Here is a 23,247-nt window from a genome sequence, read left to right as displayed (position 1 = left end):
CAGCTCTGCTACCACCTCCTAGCAATTTTTACCGGAGGCAGCTTTTCTTGGGGATGATGTGGAGATGCTGGCATTGGACTGGGGTGGGCGCAGTAAGTAGTGTCACAACACCAGGTTAAAGTTCAACAGGGTTATTTGGTAGCATGAGCTTTGAGTGTTGCCCCTTCATCAGGTGAGTGATTTCTTGGGGATGACTGTTACTTGCCCAGAAGAAACAACTTGTCAATTAAGACCATTATAGGAGCGATTAACCAATGTTTTCCAGTGATAGTGGCAGGCACCTTCCCCCACACCCTCCACCCTGTTGTTTGTGCAGCTTGTCTTGGGGGGGGCACGAACCCCACATGAAGTCACAGCACCATGAAATGAGAATAAAGAGCAATCTTGAAATGAACCTTCCAGATTTCATTCAGCAAATGACAGGCTAATATTTTCAAGTGGAAGGATTTCACCAGCAGATACATCCATCTGCTAGTGGTGGATGTTTGGTTTTGTTTGCTGGTTTGTGGCGCTTTCTCCCTCTCCATTCACCTGAGCAGCACCCTTCCCTTCCCCCCAGTCACTCTGATTGGCCTTGCCACTTCTGACGCTGTCCCTGACTGAAAGACACAGTGTCGACTAGGCACTGGAACAAGATTCCAGAATGATCCCAGTGCCCAATAGTTTCCCAAATGGCTCTCCAGAAAGAATGCTCCCCATGTGTTCGCACAGAAAGCGGGGTTTCCGTCACAATTCCGGCAAAGCCTCGACGACAGAACAGAAGCAGCTCTGTGGAATCCTCCAGCCCTAGATGGTGTGGATTTTTAATTGAAAGTTACACACGACTGCTGTCCAGCTGCTCTGTAAATTTCCCAAGGAGAACGGAGCAGATGAATGACTCCTTGGCAAACAGTCGCGAGCTTCTCTTTTACACTTCAAAATAATTTGATCTGTCAGGCAATAAAACACGTTGGCTTTCACCTTCCTTTGATGAATGGGATTAGATTAGTTTAAAATGCAACCACTATGTCAAGCACTGGCGAACTAGACACAAAGTGAAACAGCTTTTGTGGGTTGTGAAATGAAGGCAAACCTCATAAATCAATTCATCACAGACAAAAAAATGTGGTCTAATTTGTGTCCTGATGCCTTGCCCCTCCAAGACCTAAGGCTATGACATTGGGTTTGAAAGGATTTCATTTTAATATAATTAACTTGAGTGTCCAGTTAAGTTAGCCATTGACCAGGGAGGTTTCCATCTATCATAGGTAGAAATTCTACCAAGGTTAAAAACTCAGTTGAGCGCAAAAAAGGAAGATAATGGGTGGAATTTTATGGCCTTGCTCGTTCTGAAACCATAGAAACCCGTTCCAGGTCAATGGACTTTCCCATTGTCTGCCCCTTGCCCATTCTAATTCCCGTTGAGGATGGGGTAGTAAATTCAATGTTTCAGCAGTAGTGGAGAGGAAGGGAAGAATTGGCAACCTGATCTTAATTTTCTAATCAGAATCATTTTAGAACAACTTTCTCTGATAAAGATATAAAGTTATTCTGAGCGTCAGGTTTTTTTTGCTGTTAAGCTACAGGGAAAAAATCCATTGAGAGCCGCCAATTTAAGCACAGCAAGATCCCACAAATATAAATGAGGTAAATGTGTTTTGATGACATTGACCGAGAGATATGCATTGGTCCGGACACTGGGGAAGCCTGCTTGTTCTTCTTCAGACTAGTGCTATGGAATTTTTTACGACTGCCCAGGCAGGGCCCTGGGTTAATGTCACATTTGAAAGATGCCACCGCTGATAGTGTAGCATTACCTTATTACTGTATTGTTGAGGCAGCCTTTATGCTTTGCTAAAGTCTCTGGTGACGTACTTTGACCTGCAGCCTTCTGGTCCAGAGCTGTAAAGTGCTGTTTCTGGGTCTGGCATGCGCCTACAAGGAATTTCTCAATGTGTGATCATTTAGCCGGTCACTACCAGGTGGTAACAAGACAGCTACAATTATACTCACCAGCCTTTGGATTCAGAGTGCGGAAGAGGGACATGGGGTGTGGATCCAGTGAAGGAAGAGCATGGGGGGACAGGTGTAACAATCTTCTTTTTTGACTGCTTAATCACTCATTAAGACAATGTCCACACACAACATGGATACTGTCAACCTTCCTGTGTTAACTGTACAATAGACAAACAGTTAGGTGCTGCATTTGGATAATGATTGCCTGATTTGATGTCTCTGGTTTTATGCTTAACATCCCAAGATGTTAACTTTTTTGATGATTTCTATTAATTTGCCTAGTGGCAGTGGTGACTGCTGGATGGAAAACTGTATCCACCACACCAGATAGATATTGCAGAAAAATAAAGTAATAAAAATGATAAAATTGAAAAAATATTGTATGGTCCTCAATATAATTTTACTTTAAGCTAATTTATATAGGGTCCAAGAAATCCATCCAAAATAAAGCCAAAATACTGCAATTGCTGGAAATCTGAAATAAAAACAGAAAATGGAAAATCACAGACTTGAAATATTAACCAACAAAAAATTGTTGCTGTCTATTACTTTCTTTTAGTTTATAGATTGTCCATTTGAGAATGCTCACAAATTTCGAGGAAAATTTGTTTTATTCCTTGACGCTACTTCTCTAAATGCTCTTCACAATACAAAAGGCACATGGCAGATCATCCTGAAATGTAAATGTAACAAAATGTTAACCTAATCTTTGTGACTGAAGTTAAGTGTTCATAATTTTGGCAGAACAAATGATTTTGAACATATTCATTGAAGCTGCATTAAATGTTAATCTGCCAGAATTGTTCTGAGCACAGAGGTTTCCAAATATTACAACAGATGGATGAGTCTGAGAAAAACACAACATCTTGCTGCTCCAGTTTAGGTACACACAGGTTCCTCCTTATGCCAATCCCATTCATAATGCAGACATGCTCAATTTTGAACCAAAATATTTCAGTAAAACCATATTCATTGTATTGGAAGTATCTAGTTCATCATTCACTTGTTTTAGAATACAACATTTAGTTTTGGGTATTAAAGTTTTAACTAGATAAATGTAAGGCACTAAGATTGAGAAACTGATAAGTGACCCTGAAGTAAATTCAACTCAAACAAGCATGAAGTTAATTGCAGTTAAAAGCTAGCCCGTGTTTATTTTACGAGATCACTGATTAATTTCTAAACCTCTTGGTAGAGGCAGGGATTTTTGTCATTAACTCCATAAATGTGGCTTTACTTGTATGGGACCCAGAATCAAAGAATTGTGTTGAAGGCAAAATAATTAATTTAGACTTCAGTTTGAATAGACCCAAAATGCACCACATTTCTTTAGAGGTTGTGATTCAGGGTAGAGCTTTGCTAAGAAACAACTTTTGTTTAATTTCCCCATGTGTGTTTGCTGACAGGAGCAAGCAATTCAGTCTTAGAACAGACAGAGGCAATTGCACCTTTGCTGTGGTATATACTGCATCTCACCAGGTCGAGAAAGGCACAGTAGCTGTTTGCCAGTTAGGCTGGCATTTTAAAAAAATATTTGTTCATTGGATGTGGTATCACTGGCTGGGCCAGCATTTATTGTCCATCCCTGAGGGCATTAAGAGTCAACCACATTGCTGTAGATCTCGTGTCACATGTTGGCCGGACCAGATAAGAACAATTGCTTTCCTTCCCTAAAGGACAAAAGTGAACATCAACAATGGTTTCATGGTCATCATAAGACTCGTAAGTCCAAATTTTGATTTAATTCAAATTTGACTATCTGCCAAAATGGGATTTAAATTTGTGACCCCAGAGCATTACCCTGGATTACTTGTCCAGCAACAATTTTACTATGTCACTGCCTTCCCAAGCAGATATAATCCTAATTTCATCACTCACTGCATGAAAGATAGGTTTGGATTTCATGAGGGAAAAGCAGTTGGAAGATTTTCTCTAGCTGTAGTTAGTGGAAGAGGTCCACAGTAATCTTCATAGAGCCCTGTGGTGGAAGATAGCAATGACATGGAGATGTCGGTGTTGGACTGAGGTGGATGCAATAAGAAGTCTCACAACATCAGGTTAAAATCCAACAGGTTTTTACTCCATCAGGCGAGACACCAGATGAAGAAGCAGCGCTCCGAAAGTTCATGATTCCAAATAAAGCTGTTGGATTTTAACCTGGTGTTGTGAGACTTCTTACTGTGTTGAGAAGTTAGTTTGGAAAGCGCTGTACAGAAGCTGTGGGAGCAGATTGGATAAAACAGTCATTATATATCAGAAACTTGACCAAGGAACTGAAGAGTTCACAGTTAGAAGAGTCGGAGAATCTTACAGTGCAGAAGGAGGCCATTTGGCCAATCGAGCCTGCACTGACAACATTCCCACCTAGGCCCTATCCCCACAACCTCACATATTTACCCCTCTAATCCCTCTAACCTATGCATCCTAGGACACTAGGAGACAATTTAGCAGAGCCAATCAGCCTAACCGGCATATCTTTGGACAGTTGTGAGGCCTTTAAAGGAAATTGGAGGATTGCTTAGCTGAAAGCTAATGCAAGGATCCCCAAGTCAAGAAGTAGCTAGAATATGAAGAAGAATTAAAGGAAATTCTCCTTTTCGGTTGGTCCCAGGAAAGGTGAATGAAACTTTGAGATTTCGGAATGTAAAGGAGGTTTTACTGGTGGGAGCTGGGGGCAGTAAAAATCTGAGTTTGTAGCATGTCTTTTGTTAAGAAAACATGAAATCCTCTGGGGGGGAAGAGGTTTGTTGGTTAATTGCTGGGTATTTGGATTTCTTTAAATGTTAACTATCCTGAACAGGATCATAACAATGATCCGAAAATGTATGTGCACTACAGTACACTTTGCTTTTCAGGACTTTAACATTCTTGCAGCAAAAAAGAGATGGATGAATATTTCCATATTTTTACACCTTTCTCAGTTCTTGTTTTTTACTATTGCGAGATATTATTGTCCACATGACTCCCCCAAGCAAAGAGGATGTGCCGAAGGCTTTTCCCAGAAACTGTGTGCACCAAACTCTGTGGGTACGGGTGTGAGAGGGATGATTGATCTGAGTATTTGCACGCAGAAAAACCAGAAATTACTTTGCAGTGGTAATGATGGTTGTATTGCAACTGTAGAACTGGCAACAGCTATATCATACGTAGTTAAATGTAGAAACCTGGGATGCTGTAAGTGATTCTCTGCTCATTCACACAATGAATCTTGATAAATAAGGGGATCAGGGGTTATGGGAAAAAGGCAGGAGAATGGGGATGAGAAAAATATCACCCATGATTGAATGGGGAGCAGACTCGATGGGCCGAGTGGCCTAATTCTGCTTCTATGACATGGTCTTAATGTGCTGGTGTAGTCCCCTGGGAGGAGTTGGGGGGTGGGGGGGCAGCAGTCTTTAAAAATGACTTGAACTGACATCAACACCCCCATCTACATTATAAAGATGCTTGCAGTTTGGGTGTTGAAGATCATTTCCCACAATATCTTGACAGGGCCCACACAGCATCACCCAGTGATAGCTACGTGAATAGCAAAAGACGTATGGTTGATCAAAGCATAAAGACAAAACACTGTGGATGCTGGAATCTGAAACAAAAACAGTAAAAGCTGGAAAATCTCAGCAGGTCTGACAGCATCTGTGCGGAGAGAATAGAGCCAACGTTTTGAGTCTAGATGACCCTTCATCAGAGCTAAGAGCAGAGAGAATGGGCAGAGATTCATACTGAGGGTGATGGGGGGGAGGGGGGGTGGAGTTGGGGAGCAATGTGTGGAATGGGACAAAGGGAATATAAATGAGGATGCAGAAGGCTGAGAAGGCGCTAAACGTGTCCATTAAGTGATCAAATGCGTGAATGGAAGAGCAGGGGTACAGAAGGTTGTGGGTTGCCTGCGGGTTATGGAAGTTGCCCAGAAAGGTACTGGGTTCTGCTTGCAGATGGACCGTAGGTATTCAGCAAAGTGATCACCCAGTCTGCGTTTGGTCTCTCCGATGTATAGGACACAGCATTGGGAGCAGTGAATGCAATAGACCAGATTGAAGGAGGTGCATGCGAAGCACTGTTTCACCTGAAAGGGGGTATTTAGGACCTGGAATGGTGAGCAGGGAGGAGGTAAAGGGGCAGCTGTTGCACTTTCTATGATTGCATGGGAAGGTGCCGTGGGCAGGGAGTGAAGTGTTTGGTGTGATGGAGGAGTGGACCAGGATGTCCTGGAGAGAATGGTCCCTGCAGAATGCTAACAAGGGGGATGAGGGGAAGATGTGTTGAGTTCTGATATCATGCTGGAGCTGATGGAAATTCATACATTTGATCGCTTAATGGACATGTTTAGCACCTTCTCAGCCTCCTGTATCTTCACTTACATTTCCTTTGTCACATTCCACCCTCCCCCCACCCTCATAATATAAATCTCTACTGCTCTTAGCTCTGACGAAGGGTCATCTAGACTCAAAACTATATATCTGGCTCTAAAAAGCTAATTTTACCTTTATGGAATGCTATGTAGCAATATTATAAAAATGACACAGTTTTTGAATATTAAAAATGATTTTGGTTCTCATTTCATCATCCTACCTTCTTCCTATGTGTATCATCCAAACTCTATTCTGCTCTCTGCAAAATTTATATCAAACAAATGATAATTAGTGCATTTTGCTTCCTGGTTTACTGTTTGTAAGAAGTTAAAAATTATTTACTAGTCACAAGTAAGGCTTACATTAACACTGCAATGAAGTTACTGTGAAATTCTCCTAGTTGCCACAGTCCGGCACTGTTCAGGTCAACGCACCTAACCAGAACGTCTTTCAGAATGTGGGAGAAAACCCACGCAGACACAAGGGAAACATGCAGACTCCACACAGACAGTGCCCCAAGCCAGGAATCAAACCCGGGTCTCTGGCGCTATGAAGCAGCAGTGCTAGCCACTGTGCCAACCCTGAAGAATTATTCATCATGATTGGCAGCTTAGTTTGCTTAATGACATCACTGTTGATGGACACTTGGAGATTCCCTTGGTTTGGCACAAGATACAAATCAATAAGGGGAGAATTCACACCGCAGAGATTGCCAAATCTTCGTGGACAGCTTCCTTTGAGGTCAGCAATGAGCATCGTCACTTTGCCTGTGACCATAAAATCAATGCCAATGATATTTCTTTCTCATGTCTGACATTAAAATGTAAATATTCATCAAAGTTAGGAAAACTGCTTTGATAACTGAAGAGACTGTGATAGTAAAAGTAAGTGATAAGATTTAAGTAAAATCATATAACAAATTTCCTTCAATGTTATAATTGATGTTTTTACAGTTGGATGTTCTATCTAATTTAAATGGCTGCATGTGCTTCATCATCAACTAACTTGTAAAGCAACAGAGTTTGATCAATTGTTGTATTATCACTTTCTGCAGAAATGTGTTCTGACGCAAATGAACAAGAATTAACAACTTGTGTTGCACTCAGTTAATTGTGATAGAATAGTAGATCTATGCTTGTTACATTATATACCAGCAGTTTATAAATGTACGTAATGTATTGATTCTTCCTTGGGTCTATACGTATTAAAATTTTATCTGTTTATAATGAAGCTTTCTCTTAGGCGTTTTGCAGCTTTAATGAAGGAATTAGCTCGATTGGATTTAATTACAAGGGTAGATTTTTATTTCTGCACATTACGTTGCAAAATGTTTTTCTACAAAATGTAATAAAACATATGCTGCACCCAACATTTTCTGGAAGTCAGCAACAATTTGCATTCTTGGCATGGCTTTAATGTAAAGAGAATGTTCCAAAGAGCTTTACAATTAGTCGTAAGATACACAGACGCTAAGCAAGAAGGGAGAGCTCGGTTGAAGGGCTTGGTCAAAATAATGGGTTCTGAAAATTTTGAAGAAGAATGTCAAAAGAGCTTCAAAAAGGAAGGGGCGGCACGAAAGCACAGTGGGCAGTACAGTGACACAGTGGTTAGCACTGCTGCTTCATAGTGCCAGGGACCTGGGTTTGATTCCTGGCTTGGGAATTCTCCCCATATCTATATGGGTTTCCTGTGGGTGCTCCAGTTTCCTCCCACATTCCGAAAGATGTGCTGTTAGTTGCATTGACCCGAACAGATGCCGGAGTGTGGCGACTAGGGGAAATTTCACAGTAACTTCATTGCAGTGTTAATGTAAACCTTACTTGTGACTAATAATTTAACTTTATCTTTACATATAGTACCTTTCATCATTTTAGGATGTCCCAAAAACATTTACAGCCAATGAACTACATTTCGAATGCAGTCACTGTTTTAATGTTAGAGAGGATCTTCAAAAGTATCAATAACAGAAAATGCTGGAAAATTTCAGCAGGTCTGACAGCATCTGGAGAGAGAATCAATGTTTCAAATCAACATTTTGAGTCTGGATGACCAGACTCAAAAGTATCAACTTGAACTGACTCAAAAATCACCAATGGTGAAATAAAACCGAGGAGGGAGAATGCGCAGAAGCTGGAGTCAAAGGAATGCCAAGAGGGTAATAGACTGGAAGGACCAAACATTTGGGTGGGACAAGGCCTTGTGGGGGTATTTATTGAACATAACACAGATTTTATAAATATATTGACAGACAGTGAGTCAGTGTAGGGGAGCAGTGAAGGGAATGGCAGGCAAATAGAAAAGACATATGCAGCATATGTGCAATATAATTTATGAAGAATGAGACCAGCAAGAAAAGTGAAGCTGAGTTTCAATGTAATTACGGCATATTACTTTCTTTCTTCTTTCATGGGATGTGGGCATTACTGGCAAGGTCAGCATTTGTTAACCTACCCCTAATTTTCCTTGAACTGAGTGGCTTGCTACACATTTCTAGGATCAGTTAAAAGACAACCATATTTTAGTGGGTGTAAAACCACATGTAGGCCAGACCAGGTAAGGATGGCAGATTTCCTTCCCTAAAAGGCATTTGCAAATCAGATCTGTTTTTACAACAATCAATGATAGTTTCATAATCACCATTACTGAGACTAGTTTTATATTCCAGATTTATTAACTGAACTCTAATTCTATGAACTGCTGTGGTTGGATTTGAACGCATGTCCCAGAGCATTAGCTGGGCTTCTGGATTACTAATCCTGCAATATTATGACAATGCAACCATTTCTCCACACCTAAGGGTTTCAGAGGTGAGGGGGGTGGGGTAGGGAAACATGCAATGTTGTGAAGTGGAAACCTTTGGTTTCCTTGTTTTCCTTGATTTTCGCAATAAATTAACAACCGTACTATCCATTCATTCTTCTGTCAAGTGGTGGGAGTAGTATTGTTTATGTTTCTTGGTGAATTCACTTGGCCCATGATTCTAGCCAGTTTAATTACTTCCACATTGTCTGCCTAAAATCACAAACGTTACCTATTCGAGGAAGCCAGATTGCTACAGTCAGTTTAGAGTAGGATTCAAACTGATTTGGGAATCTATTGTTCTGCACTGAATGGGCCTTGTACATCTCTGTTCTCAATCTGACTCCAGGCTGTCTTGCAATGTTCTCTTTTAGCTAGAACAGTAGCATAATCCATCCCTCTTGGGCTTTGATTTGGTTTAAGACTGTGAACTATTTTAATATCGGGCACTCAGCAAACATGTTTCGTATGTTTAAGTGGCATTGTGATCTATGTCATTCTTTTTCGATGGAAATGTCACTCCTGACAGTCCATTTTAGTTAAATATCGGCACTCTGTGATCTCTCCTCTCCATTAAGATTGTTATATTGTCAAGTTGTTAGCTGGGGCTGGTAATTTGAAGCCAGACACTGAAAGGGATTTGAGTACTGTACGACTGAAGATGCAGGATGCCAATCATATTTTCAAATGTATATGGTTAGAATTTCCAACATGAAATTGGGATCTTACTTCAAAGGCTGTAATGATTGGAATATTCTGTGTCATTAGATTGTTAATGAGGCCCTTCGAAACCTTACAGATGTGCCTGTATTTCACGAATAGTTTATTATTTAAATAACATTCATTTGTCTATAAGCTATCTTGTCGATTCCTTCGCTTGTTATTATAGTAGTTGAAGGAAGAATATTTTTGAACAGTTACAAAGAAGCTTGTATAACTTGGACAGCTGTTGACATGCAAGAGTGGAGTGTAAACCCATTTAAGTGCAAATGTGCAAAATTGAACACCAGCCCTTGTGAATGGAATTCTGTTCTATTCTGAGCAACTTCAAGAGATTTTGAGACTGAAATTCAGCTTTGACAGGAGCTCAGCTTGGGCTCGTGGAAAGAGAAATTCAGTGTGGTGTGTAACAGAAAGTCAATTTCCTGTCACCCATTTTTATGCTCCAGCTGAAGTTTAATTTTACCACTTTGCGCCTTCTCATACGTAAAACCTGTTGACGTGACTATGTGATTGATTGAGCAGGATTTATTTTCACAAGAGGAACCAAAGAAGGGCAATAAATGCTGGTCGGCCAGTAACATCCACATCCCACAAAATGAATCATAAAAAATGCAATCAAAGACCAAACGTGAACTGGACAATTCCTCCTTTGTCAATTTCCCAAGGCTAAGTATCTGTTCTGATTAAATAATATTGTAGAACTTCAGCTATACCCAATCATTTAAACAAATAAATGCCTATTTATGATTTCAGTGAATGCTTTGTTCTCCAAGGAGGCCTTCAAAACACACAACAAGGCAGAATCGTCAAACAGAAACTGATGGCCAAGTTCCGCACGCATGAGGATGGCCTCAATTGGGATCTTGGGTTCATGTCACACTGCATGCAACCCTTACCATTTGACCTGGGCTTGCAAAATCCTACTAACTGTCCTGGCTTGAGACAATTCACACCTCTCTCCATTCGCACTATCTGTACCTGTAAAGACTTGATTACCTGTAAAGAGTCATATTCCAACCATTATCTTGCAATTGTGTCGCTGTCTATATATGCCGTGTTTGTGAACCTACCTCTCCATTCACCTGATGAAGGAGCAGCGCTCCCAAAGCTTGTGATTCCAAGTAAACCTGTTGAACTTTGGCCTGGTGTTGTGAGACTTCTTACTGTGCCCACCCTAGTCCAATGCGTCTCCAAAGCATCTCCATATAATGTCTGCAATAGTAGGGATGGAAAAGATTTTAAGATTGTTTGTCCTTAGATTTCCCACTTGGGTATCAAGACATTTTGCATGAACAAAAGGCAGGATAATGCCTTAGTGAACATGAGGTAAATCAATAATATTAACAGAAAGTGTTGGGAAAACTCAGCAGGTCTGGCAGCATCTGTGAAAAGGGAGATATAGTTATCGCTTCAGGTTGGTGATTAGGTTTCCAGTACCTGCAGTACATTTTTCTTGTGTAAGTTGGTACGTTTTTATATTTGTTTTTTTAAACTGAGAATCCTAAAACTGCATGGTTTTGCAACAAGAAATGCCCATAAAGGGTTAATTAACAATTTCAATGATTGCTGTAGTGGATCTGAGAAATTCTGACATAAAGCATTACTGTTAGAAAGGAACAGATGATAAGAGAGGAACAGTGCTGACCCATCACAAAGGAACAAGGTCTTAGTTCAAGTGGTGCTCATGTCTTATTTAGTAAGAAATTGTTGTTGCGTGAGTCATCACGGAAACTAATTAGGTAAAAGCAAAGATTGATGGTACGTTTATTATGTTAAGGGGTGTAACATATGCTCCATATGGAGACAGCCTGAGAAGCTGTACCTTATCCTTCAGTGCATTATTTATGAACTGAGAGACTTATAAGAAATACTGACTGTAGAGTTAGCAATATTAGAAGAGAAGGGTAGTTCACGGGAGTTAACGGTGAGATAAAAGCAGAGAATGTCTTCAAGGAGCATCTTGTGAAAAAGCAAGGAAAGCGTCATGGAAATTAAAAGAGAGGTTGGTAATTAATATTCAATAAATTATTGGATAAAACTAATCAACAACTCTGGAAATTTTCAAAAATTGTAAAAGGTAATGAACACTTTGGAAAAAGAAGTTGAAGCCTTGTTCTTAGCAAAATGAGAAGAAAATAGATGGGAGTTGTACAAAATACTTTGTGGGCATAATTACTAAATTATCTATATATAATCTACACAATGACTGTTAAAATATTCGCACATTACGTCCAACTTGATAAAAGGATGGGGAAGAATGGAAGAGATATTTAATGTAAGGTATAGAACATAGAACATAGAACATAGAACACTACAGCACAAACAGGCCCTTCGGCCCATGAGTTTAAGTATGTCCTGTGCATGTCTGTTTAAAAGTCATATAATTTTGGAGTTAATTTTTGATTACCCTGATTTAAGTTTGCCTGGAGGTGCTGAAAAAGACACTTATAGGTTGAGCACTCAAGCGCTGATTAGAATCAATTTTCAGGGAGCTGTTTCTCTGGGCTCCAAGTAACCACTTCCACTGAAGGTGTGGCCTATGCTATCTGACACACAATGACATGTTTCAGGATGGTTCAGAGACTGAGTGATAGGGCACACAGGCTCTTGGATGCAGCACCGCCGAACCTAGTGGAAGAGTTTGGGAGCATGAGGAATGTCCTGTAACTGACAGGATAGCCATGATGTGGAGATGCCAGCATTGGACTGGGGTGGGCATATTTAGAAGTCTCACAACACAGGGTTAAAGTCCAACAGGTTTATTTGGAATCATGAGCTTTTGGAGGGCTGCTCCTTCATCAGCGGAGTGATGAAGGAGCAGCAGTCCGAAAGCTCGTGATTCCAAATAAACCTGTTGAACTTTAACCTGGTGTTGTGAGACTTCTTACTCTGACAGGGTAGAGGGAAGGAAGCCCATTTTGCCACTTTGTCCTCCACTCCTACAGCACCTGGTACTATTCTGCCTGGCTTTGCCTCATTTACCCATTCCTCCTCCAGCCTCAGATAATCCCTAGCAAGATGTCCCAGGCACACCCTTTTTGCTCCTATAAGATGTCCAATGAGATGATGTAACATAGCATTGACTCTCACAGAACAGAGAGTGTTGGTGAAACCTTGATAAATTGCCCCTGAAAGTTTTGCCAAGGTGCCTCAAAAATCTTCCTCAAACCTCCAGCAGCATGTGAACAATGAAAGCTGATCATAACTTTTAAGTAGTAGTTGAAAGTCTCGACAATGACTTCTTTACTACTGTTTGGCTGGTCACTGTTAGGTGAGTTATTAAATGACACACCAAAATGCTGTGCAGCCTCTTTAATGAATACCTGCAGGCATCTTCAGCAGTCTTACTGAGGCTGTGGGTGACCCATCTTTGGTACAGGCTTCAACTCCTTTACCTTGATGATATCTTGCACAAAGTGCAGGCTAAACTACATTGTGACCAGTTTGGAGGATCATTTCCACCAGCCCACACTACCAGAAATCACGCCATTACAAATAACAGTATTCTTTTACAGAGCATCGACAGAAGGATTGAAATAATTCATCATGCAGTAATAATTTGAACAGAAAACGTGCGTCAATAGACATGTTGGGAATTTTGCTTAGGATTGGGTCTTCTTAATTGTCATTGTTGAGTTTGGAGATATAACCAATGAAGACATGCACTGCATGATTTTGTTTGAGTCAAGTCTTTGGCATTTCTATTAGACCAGTATGACAAGTCTTTATTCTCTGTGCAAGGGCTGACTTTTGCAAGGACATACATTGATCTTGACAATTTTTCACATAGTCAGCACAACCCATGCCAGCTTGCAACTATCATTCATCAAAAGCACAAGAACTTCAGGAAAGCTATTTGGATTTAATTTCAGAGACTATTAAATGAATCATTGGTGCTATCTGATGACATAACATCCCCATTGAGAAAGGATGCAATTTTCCAGCCCTTTTTGCTGCTGGGATCTTCTGTTCCCAGTGAAGGCTAACCCCTGTGGCAGGTTCCCTGATAGCAGGGCAGACAAGGCATGCAAAACACTATACTTTGGTGGGACCAGAGGAACGGCCAGTGGCAAGACACCTCCTCCACCAAAGGAGAACATATTGAAGGGGATTGGAAAATATCAGCCTAAGTCTTGACAAAGCACACTGTTAAATTGGTCATTCTTGCTTTGTTTAATTTTTTTATGTGTACAGTAAAATTTGTTCTTGTTTAAAAAGTGTTACGGCGTAGTTCTTTCTGGGCATTCAAATTCCTCTTTAAACATTAACTGTCTCTAAGAAGATTGTAACATCCCATTCACATTAATATGTCAATTCATTTTTCCTGCAAACAGCATGTATTTTAAAATGGACAAAGACTTCTTAAGATGCATTTGTGAATGTAAGATCTTGAAGATTTAATTCCAAAAGTCGAGAATTAGTCTCATTAATTTGTAAAATAATGTAATCTTCAAAGAAACATCTGCATTCTCTCTTCAAAGACAAGAATCCTTTTACAGAATCACCATTAAAGCAAAATGAGACTGATGATACAGATGTCTTTCATCTCCAATTTCAACGAAACATGTGGAGATCTAGTTTTATAACTGTACTCTTTAGAGCACCTGTCTTAATGGGAATGCAAGCTTTTGACAGTAAACCTAAAATTCATGAGGACCCAAGTGTTTTTATGGGAGCCTTGAACAAAATCAGTGAGGCTGAAAATGAAATAGATAATGATGATGATGCTCTTTCAGATGTGTTTGAAAAGTACCATCCCCCAACGGAAAGTTTTGCAAGTAATATTCTGTTTAGGGAAGAAAACCATGCTTATCTTTTTCACAAGACTGGTATAGTGGTTAGCACAGCTGCCTCACAGCACCAGGGACCCAGGTTCAATTCCTGCTTTGGGTGGCTGTCTGTGTGGAGTTTGCACATTCTCCCCATGTCTGCAGGAGTTTCCTCTTGATGCTCTGGTTTCCTCCCATGGTCCAAACTTGTGCAGGTTAGATGGGTTGGCCGTGCTAAATTGCCCTTTAGTGTCCATAGATGTGTAGCTAAATGCTGGTGGATTATGGGGATTGAGGAAGGTGGGATGCCCTTTTGGAGATTCAGTGCATATTCTTTCTACACTGTAGTAATTCTATGGGATTCAACATTGTATTTCTGATGCATTTAATCCATCTGATTTGATTTGTATTTCAGTTATATTGAGTATATATTAATTGTAATTAATTTGTTGGAGTGGCAGGGTGGTGGTGGGGGAGGGCGGTGCGAATGGGAGGGAATTCTTTGCTGAAATAGTTTTGTTGAAGGTTACTGCTCGATTGGTGATGTAGTTAGCTACTGATTCAACTTATCAAGGACAAGGGTGGAGTGACAAGATAACAGCATATGTCCAGATGGTTTATGCAACAGTCCAGATGGTAAAGCGCTGTGAAGAGATTACCTGATTATCTTTTAACAGCCCATATTACAAGCAAACAGAGCTTTAGTGACGGGTGCTCCCTTGAGGTAGAAAATCTATTTTTTTTGTCATCTTTATGTTCTGCAATCTAATCTCTTTAATGTTGCGGACACCAATCTAGAGTCTCCAAACTTGTCCAGAAGGTTAGGAAATGTTCTTCATATCCACCTCTTATCCAGGGCTTCTCATCTGTGGATAAGAATAACACAATGTTCTTTGTTCACTTGTTAGTAAAAGTTTTGCCGTCACGGTGACTTAAGGTTCAATGGCTGCCATCTGTGCTTGAAGCCAGAGTGAACAAGAGAGTCATTTTATTTTTACATTTCTCCTATTTGGGGTGTCTCAGGGTTTATGGGATGAGGGGGTTCAAACTCATGCAGTCAAGCTCTGGGACTGATTCCTGATGGTTAAGATCAAATACCAGACTTGCGGTGAAGGATCCTCTTGGGGAGAGTGATCATTGTATGGTGGAGTTTCTGGTGCAGATGGAGGAGGACAAAGTGGGTTCCTGGACACGCGTCCTTTGTTTGAACAGAGGGGAGTACGGTAGGATGAGAGAGGAATTGGCGAATGTGGACTGGGGGAGCGCGATGGAGGGTAGGTCTGCTGAGGAGCAGTGGAGGATTTTTAAGGAGATCTTTCTTGGTGCTCAGCAGAAATTTATTCCGATGGTCAAAAAGGACCGTAGGAGAAGAGGTAATAAGCCATGGATAACGAAGGAGGTGAAGGAGAGTGTTAAATTAAAAGTGGAGGCGTTTAGAGTAGCTAAGAGTAGTGGGCGAGAAGAGGATTGGGAGAGGTTTAAATGTCAACAAAGATTGACAAAGAAATTGATAAAGAAGGGTAGGAGAAACTATGAAGCTGGGCTAGCGCTTAATATAAAAAAGGATAGCAAGAGTTTTTATAAGTATATAAAAAGGAAGAGGCTGGCTAGGGTGAACGTTGGACCCTTAGAGGATGAGAAGGGGGACTTAGTGGTAGGGGATGGGGAAATGGCTGAGGTCTTGAATAACTTCTTTGCTTCGGTCTTCACGGAGGAGGACGTGAATAATTTGCCGGGTGTTAGAGATGGAAAGGTGGTAGGACTGGAGGGTCTCGATGACATTACTGTTACTAGAGAGGTGGTGCTCAACAGACTGGAGGGGCTGATTGTGGACAAGTCCCCAGGACCGGATGGAATGCATCCGAGGGTTCTGAAAGAAATGGTGGAGGTGATAGTAGATGCCTTGGTGGTTATTTTCCAAACGTCGCTGGATTCTGGGGAAGTGCCGGAAGATTGGAAAGCGGCTAATGTTACGCCGTTGTTTAAGAAGGGTGCCAGGCAAAAGGCGGGGAATTATAGGCCGGTTAGTTTAACGTCTGTTGTAGGTAAAATGTTAGAATCCGTCATCAAGGAGGAAATAGCAAGGCATCTTGAGGGGAATTGCTTGATAGAGCAGACGCAGCACGGTTTCATTAAGGGGAAGTCGTGTCTGACAAATTTACTGGAGTTCTATGAGGATGTGCCTAGGGCGGTGGATAGAGGAGAGCTGGTGGATGTGGTCTTTCTGGATTTTCAGAAGGCGTTTGACAAGGTACCTCACAAGAGGTTATTGCAGAAGGTCAGGGGACATGGAGTTGGGGGTAGGGTGTTAGCGTGGATAGAGGACTGGTTGTCAAATAGGAGGCAGAGAGTGGGGGTCAATGGGTGCTATTCGGATTGGCGGTTGGTGACTAGTGGAGTGCCTCAGGGGTTGGTGCTGGGGCCTCAGCTATTTACCATTTATATAGATGATCTGGAGGAGGGAACCGAGTGTATGGTGTCGAAATTTGCTGATGACACCAAGATTGGTGGAACGGCAAATTGCGCGGAGGGTGTGGAGAGTCTGCAGAAGGATCTAGATAGGCTGGGCGAATGGGCCAGGAACTGGCAAATGGAATTTAATGTTGGCAAGTGCGAGGTGGTCCACTTTGGTAGGAATAATGGTAGGAAGGATTATTACTTACGTGGAGAAAAACTGCAGCAGGCGACGGTGCAGAGGGACCTCGGGGTTCTTGTGCATGAGTCGCAAAAACCCAGCCTGCAGGTGCAGCAGGTGGTCAGGAAGGCTAATGGGATGCTGGCCTTCATAGCAAGGGGGATTGAATATAAAAGTAGGGAGGTCTTGCTGCGGCTGTATAGGGCATTGGTGAGGCCGCAGCTGGAGTACTGTGTGCAGTTTTGGGCGCCGTACTTACGCAAGGATATTTTGGCCTTGGAGGGCGTGCAGAGGAGGTTTACTAGGCTGATGCCGGAGTTGAGGGGGTTGAGCTATGAGGAGAGGCTGAATAAACTAGGCTTGTACTCGTTAGAGTTTAGAAGAATGAGGGGAGATCTCATTGAGACGTATAAGATGATGAATAGGATGGATAGGATAGAGGTGGAGAGACTCTTCCCGCTCAGAAAGGACAGTAGGACTAGGGGGCACAGCCTCAAGATAAAGGGGGGGGGGGGCGGTTTAGAACGGAGTTGAGGAAGAACTTCTTCACTCAAAGGGTGGTGAATTTCTGGAATTTTCTTCCCGTTGAAGTGGTGGAGGCTGCCTCGCTAAATATTTTTAAGACGCGGGTTGATGGGTTTTTGATAAGAGAGGGGATTAAGGGTTATGGGGAGAGGGCGGGAATGTGGAACTGAGCCACGACAGATCAGCCATGATCTTATTGAATGGCGGGGCAGGCTCGAAGGGCCAGATGGCCTACTCCTGCTCCTATTTCTTATGTTCTTATGTTCTTATGTGTTACCATCTAATAGTACAGCAATATAACCACTAGAGTCAGGAGGGATACAAACCTTCAGCAAGGCATGTTAGGCAGGGAAGGTGTGGGCAAAACAAATGCCAATAGGGTCCTCCTCTTGATAAAATGTCTAGAACATGACCTGGTCATTACAATCACCCTGTTCCACCAGAAGCACAAGCCAAAAACCTCATGGCAACCTCCCAACTCCTGGCACCGAATAGACTGTATCATACTCTGAGCAAGGGACTGCAAGGATGTCCACGTCACACATGCCATGATCGGAGCCTATGACTACTGGATTGACCACCAACTAATCCATTTACCATCACCATTACCCTGACCCTAAACTGGCAGAGGCAGAAAAGACTCTGCCTCAGGACTCAAAAACCCTGAGAAGAAATTTCCTACTCAGTTTGCGCCTCACAGCTGACCTGGCAACAACCAATGAGCTCCAGCCACAGAATGCCCACAAGCGCCTGATCCACCATAAAAGCCACCATAGACAGCACCTGTGAGGAGATGCTCAGGCTCTCGACCAGGATACACCAAGACTGGTTCGATGAGATCAGCTGATCCAGGATCTCCTTGATGGCAAATGCAACCCTAACTGTAACCCTATCTCTGGCAGCACAATCAAAACCTGAGTGAGAGGAAACAATGGGCATCTGAAGGCCAAGGTGCAACAAAGAACCCACGACCTAAAGAACAGATGATGGGTGGAAAGAGAGGTGGAGTCTCCACAACTGGCCAACAATCACAATGTGTGCAATTCTTCAGCGCAAATAAAACCATCAATAGTCCAAGTATCCTGGGACCCACTTCACTGAGAGCCAAAAACAGAGAGGTTCTTATCAAAGACAGAGGCAGTCAATGTCTGTTGGAGAGAACACTTCAAGGACTTCTTCAACCAAGATGCAGCCTTTGACGCAAGTCCCCTTGGCACCGTTCCACAACACACTACCCACCACTATTTCAGTGCACTCCAGCTCACCATGAGGTCAAAAAAGCCATCTGGAAGCTAAAAAGCAACAAGGCCTCTGGCGCACATGGGATCCCCGCTGAAGGATTAAAATGCAACAGAGAGGCACTCTCGACAAGAATCCACAACCTCATCACCCTTGTCTGAAGGGAAGAGAGCATGTCGAGAGACTCCGAGAAGTCTTAATTGTGACCATTTTCCAGAAAAGAGACAGGTCTGACTGTAGAAATTACAGAGGGATTTCCATTCTCTCTGTCACGGGAAAAGTCATCATGAGAATCTTCCTCGCCCGTCTCTGCCCACTAGCTGTAAGAGCTCCTCTCTGATTCTCAGTGTGACTTTTACTCATCAAGAGGCACAATGGACATGATCTTTAGCATGTGACAAATCCAGGAAAAGTGCAGGGAGCAGCATCAACCTCTGTACATGGCCTCCTTCGATCTTGCAAAGGTCTTTGACTCTGTGAACCGTGGGAATTGTGGAACACCCTCGTCAAATTTGGCTGCCCACAGAAATTGATCACCATTCTCCGCCTGCTCCCTAGTGACAGCCATGATCCTTCCCAATAAAACCACCACAGACCCACTACAGTGAAAACAGGGCTGCGTCATAGCACCAATGCTCTTCACCACCTTCCTCCCAGCAACACTGCATCCCATCACCTTGAATCTTCCTGCTGGAGTGGAGTTAACCTACCAGAAAAGTTGGAAACTGTTCAACCTCTGACGCCTGCAGGCCAGAACCAAAACTACCTCAACTTTTGGCATCAAGCTGCACTATATAAGTGACAGCTCTGTGTGTGTGTGTGTGTGTGTGTGTGTGTGTGTGTGTGTGTGTGTGTGTGTGTGTGTGTGTGTGTGTGTGTGTGTGTGTATACACACTCAGAGGCCAAGCTACAAACCATCTTCAACACATTCACTGAGACATATGAAAGAACGGGCCTCAGACTAAAGATCCAGAATACAAAGATACTCTACCAGCCCACACCTGCCACACAAAATGTCCCCTGATCATCAAGATCCCGGTGAGCCCATGAACAACCTCTTGGTGCGAGAGATATCGATGAGGAAATTCAGCATCGACTCCAATGGGTCAGTGCAGTCTTCGAGCATCTGAGGAACAGAGTGTCCGAAAACCAAGACCTCTAATCCAGCACCAAGCTCATGGTCTACAGAGTAGCCGTGGTTCCCACCTTCCTGTATGGACAATGTATAGCAGATACTTCAAATTCCTGGAGAGTATCATCAATGTTGCCTCTGTAAAATGCTGCAAATCCACTGGCAGGATAGGCGTACCAGTGTGGATTTCCTCTCCCAGGCCAATATCCCCAGCATCAATGCACTGGTTGGTCACACTCAACCAGCTGTAATGGACAGATCAGATTGTCTACTTGCCTGACAAAACATTCCTGAAACAAGTGCTCTACCTGAGCTCCACAATGGCAAGTGATCAGTCGGAGGGCAGAGGAAACACTACAAGGACGCTTTGAATGCTTGCCTAAATTAATGCAACATTCCTATCGACACGATTCAAGTGTAGAGTCATTGCAGTTCAGTGTGATCCTCCATCCCCAGCACTGGTTTTCAGATAATGATCAGGAATGAAAAGCCTAGCTGATTTTCCCTCCTGAGCCGGAGACTCCTCCTACTTCCCTAGCTGACATCAACAAACAGATCAGAATAAATCCTGGGATCTACCTGATCTGCTCGCTGACTTAACCAACTCTGGGGGAAATACTCATGGAATTGTCCTTGATTTTGACCTCTGTCTATGACTAGTTGCTCTCATTAATAAAGTTATACTATTATACTAACTCCCATAGCTTTATGTTCTTCAGTATGTAGGTCCAGAGAGCAAGATGTGTCACACACGCAAGATGTGAGTAAAATGGCAATACTTCTGCCTCCCAATCAAAAGGTTTGTATTTAAAACCCACTCTAGTGCAGTACTGAGAGAGGGCTATTCTGTCAGTGGTGCTATCTTTAGATAAGACGTTAAACTGAGGTGCCCCCTACCCTTTGAGATGGACATGAAGGATCCCATGCCAGAGGTTGAAGCAGAGAAGTGGAGTGCTCTCCGGTAGCCTGGCCAATAATTATACATCACTAAATCTTGTTTTCTGGATGTTATAACACTAAGGTTTGGGGAACTTGCTATGCAAATGCTGTCACATTTCTTGTATCACAATAGTGACTTCACTCACTTCAGGATTGTTTCACTGGATGCAAAGTACTTGGGAGTGAAGTCAAAAATGATGCTACATAAACACAAACCTTTCTTTCTTTAAGTTCTGAGAATATTTGGCTTAATAAGGCTGGTAAATGACTAATTGGGTCGAATATTGTATTCTCTCTGCATATAGTCCCCTCTTTATAGTTTATACTTTTAATTTTATATTCTTTTGATTGTTTGATGATTGGCAATATTTGTCCTGGTATAATCCTATAAGTTATGAGAAGGATATGCTGATAAAGTTGAATGGTTTCAAGAAGAAGATAGATATATTTCTAATAAAAAAAGGGATAAGGGGATATGGGGAACAGTTGGGGAGATGGATTTGAGACCAGGGAGAGACCGAATAGCGGAATTGCGGAGCAGGCTGTATTTGGCTACTTCTGCCCCGACTTTCTGTGTTCTTATAAAGTGGGATGAAGTAAGGCCAGAGGAGGCTTGTGTGGAGCATAAACACTAGTCTAGGCTAGCTGAGTCCAAAGACATGTTTCTCTGCTGCAAATTCTACAAGTGTATGCCATCAACATAGTATGCTGTTTGAGCAATCTTGTCAATATTTTAAAAGACTTTGACATATCTGTGTCTACAAAAAAGGCACAATATGAAGAATATGAGTCTACCTCCTATTCAATAATTTGAACAGGATCAACTACTGCCAAGTACTTACTATCCAAGCACATTCACAGCCATCTTTCCACACATCAATCTTTGCAACATTCTAATATGTTTGAATCTGCATGCTGCTGATACATCAGCTTAATATTAATTTATTTACACGCTGTACCAGAGAGAAGTCACTTGTCTTCACAAAAGTTTTCACTGAATTTACTATTCTGTTTCATGGAAATATTACAACTAAAATAATGTCATTATTCTTTCCCGTATGTTGTTTCGTATAGGATAGATCTATATATCTCTGTGAAATGGGCACAAATGTAAATAATTGCAAATTGACTGAGAGAGGAGAGGGGTTCAGACTCACATTATTGGTGGATAACAGTTGCCCCTATGTTTTTAGTTTACAGACTCTGCTTACTTGTTAAATATATATGCAAGGAGTGGACTTCTTAAAAAAATCAGATTTTGTGGACCAAATAATGCTGATTATGTATCTCACTGCAGACAGTGTAATAACATATGTGAACTACCTGTGAGTTCAGTTTGATTTCAACGTCAGAAACTTTATACCTTGGCTCAGATATCACAATGAATAGCTAATTCATTTTGTCTCAATATTCAAGACCTACTTTATCACTGCTCATTTCTGCCTTCATGTGGCAGCCAACATTTTTGGCCTTCGGGATTTTCTTAAGTTAACATGAAAATAGTTTGCAGATTAATGTTTTTTTTCCCAATAGGCTCAGGATGAATTGCTTGGTTCGATGAAAAGCCATGCCGTTTTGAGAAGGCATTGGCCTGATTCCCAAAAATGGGCGCACAGAAAGCAACAAAAACTGGAAGGACTGAGGTACAAGAATTTCCATCACACCACTGTATCTTTGCGTTAGTGGAATGATTGTAAAGTTGTCTACACATTTTAAATGATTAATATTCCTCACCCAGTACATATAGGTGACAGAAGAAACAAAGTTCCTTTGCTTCTTGAACTGGAAGCATATGATAAATCTATGGATGTAATGCATTGTAGTGTCATAATAAATGGTCTGTCAGACATAAATTGCAAAAGCATAAGTTAAACATGTGCATTTCCTTTTTTCAAAATTTGTTATATGATAATTAGGAGTACACAACATAAGCATGAGAAACATGAATATTTGTATAAATTTTTTTTACATAAATTGGAATACATTTTGAATATATATTCCAACTGGAATATATATTCATACTAGAAAATATATTGAAGATCACAATTATGGAAAAGGGAGAATCCATCTCAGCTTTTCCTTCCAGAGTCGTCTAAAGTCCTCCTGTTGCAACATCCAATTGCTTCTTAAGCAATTACA

General features: G+C 41.7%; 1 protein-coding gene across 1 annotated transcript in view; it reads left to right on the top strand.

Annotated features, from left to right (window-relative positions):
- Nucleotides 1-22,829, top strand: part of myrfl (myelin regulatory factor like) — a 101,178-nt gene extending 78,349 nt beyond the window's left edge. Inside the window, exon 25 of the mRNA XM_080191212.1 lies at nt 22,642-22,829. Within this exon, the coding sequence (XP_080047338.1) occupies nt 22,642-22,791 (150 nt within the window). The 3' untranslated portion in view covers nt 22,792-22,829. The remainder of the gene's footprint in view (nt 1-22,641) is intronic.
- The last annotated feature ends 418 nt before the right edge of the window (nt 22,830-23,247 follow it).

Source organism: Carcharhinus amblyrhynchos, chromosome 6 (genome assembly GCF_965287045.1).
Source record: "Carcharhinus amblyrhynchos chromosome 6, sCarAmb.v2.hapA, whole genome shotgun sequence".
NCBI classification, from domain to species: domain Eukaryota; kingdom Metazoa; phylum Chordata; class Chondrichthyes; order Carcharhiniformes; family Carcharhinidae; genus Carcharhinus; species Carcharhinus amblyrhynchos.
The sequence above is the reverse complement of the archived record's forward strand: the minus strand, read 5'-3'. Positions and strand labels throughout refer to the sequence as shown.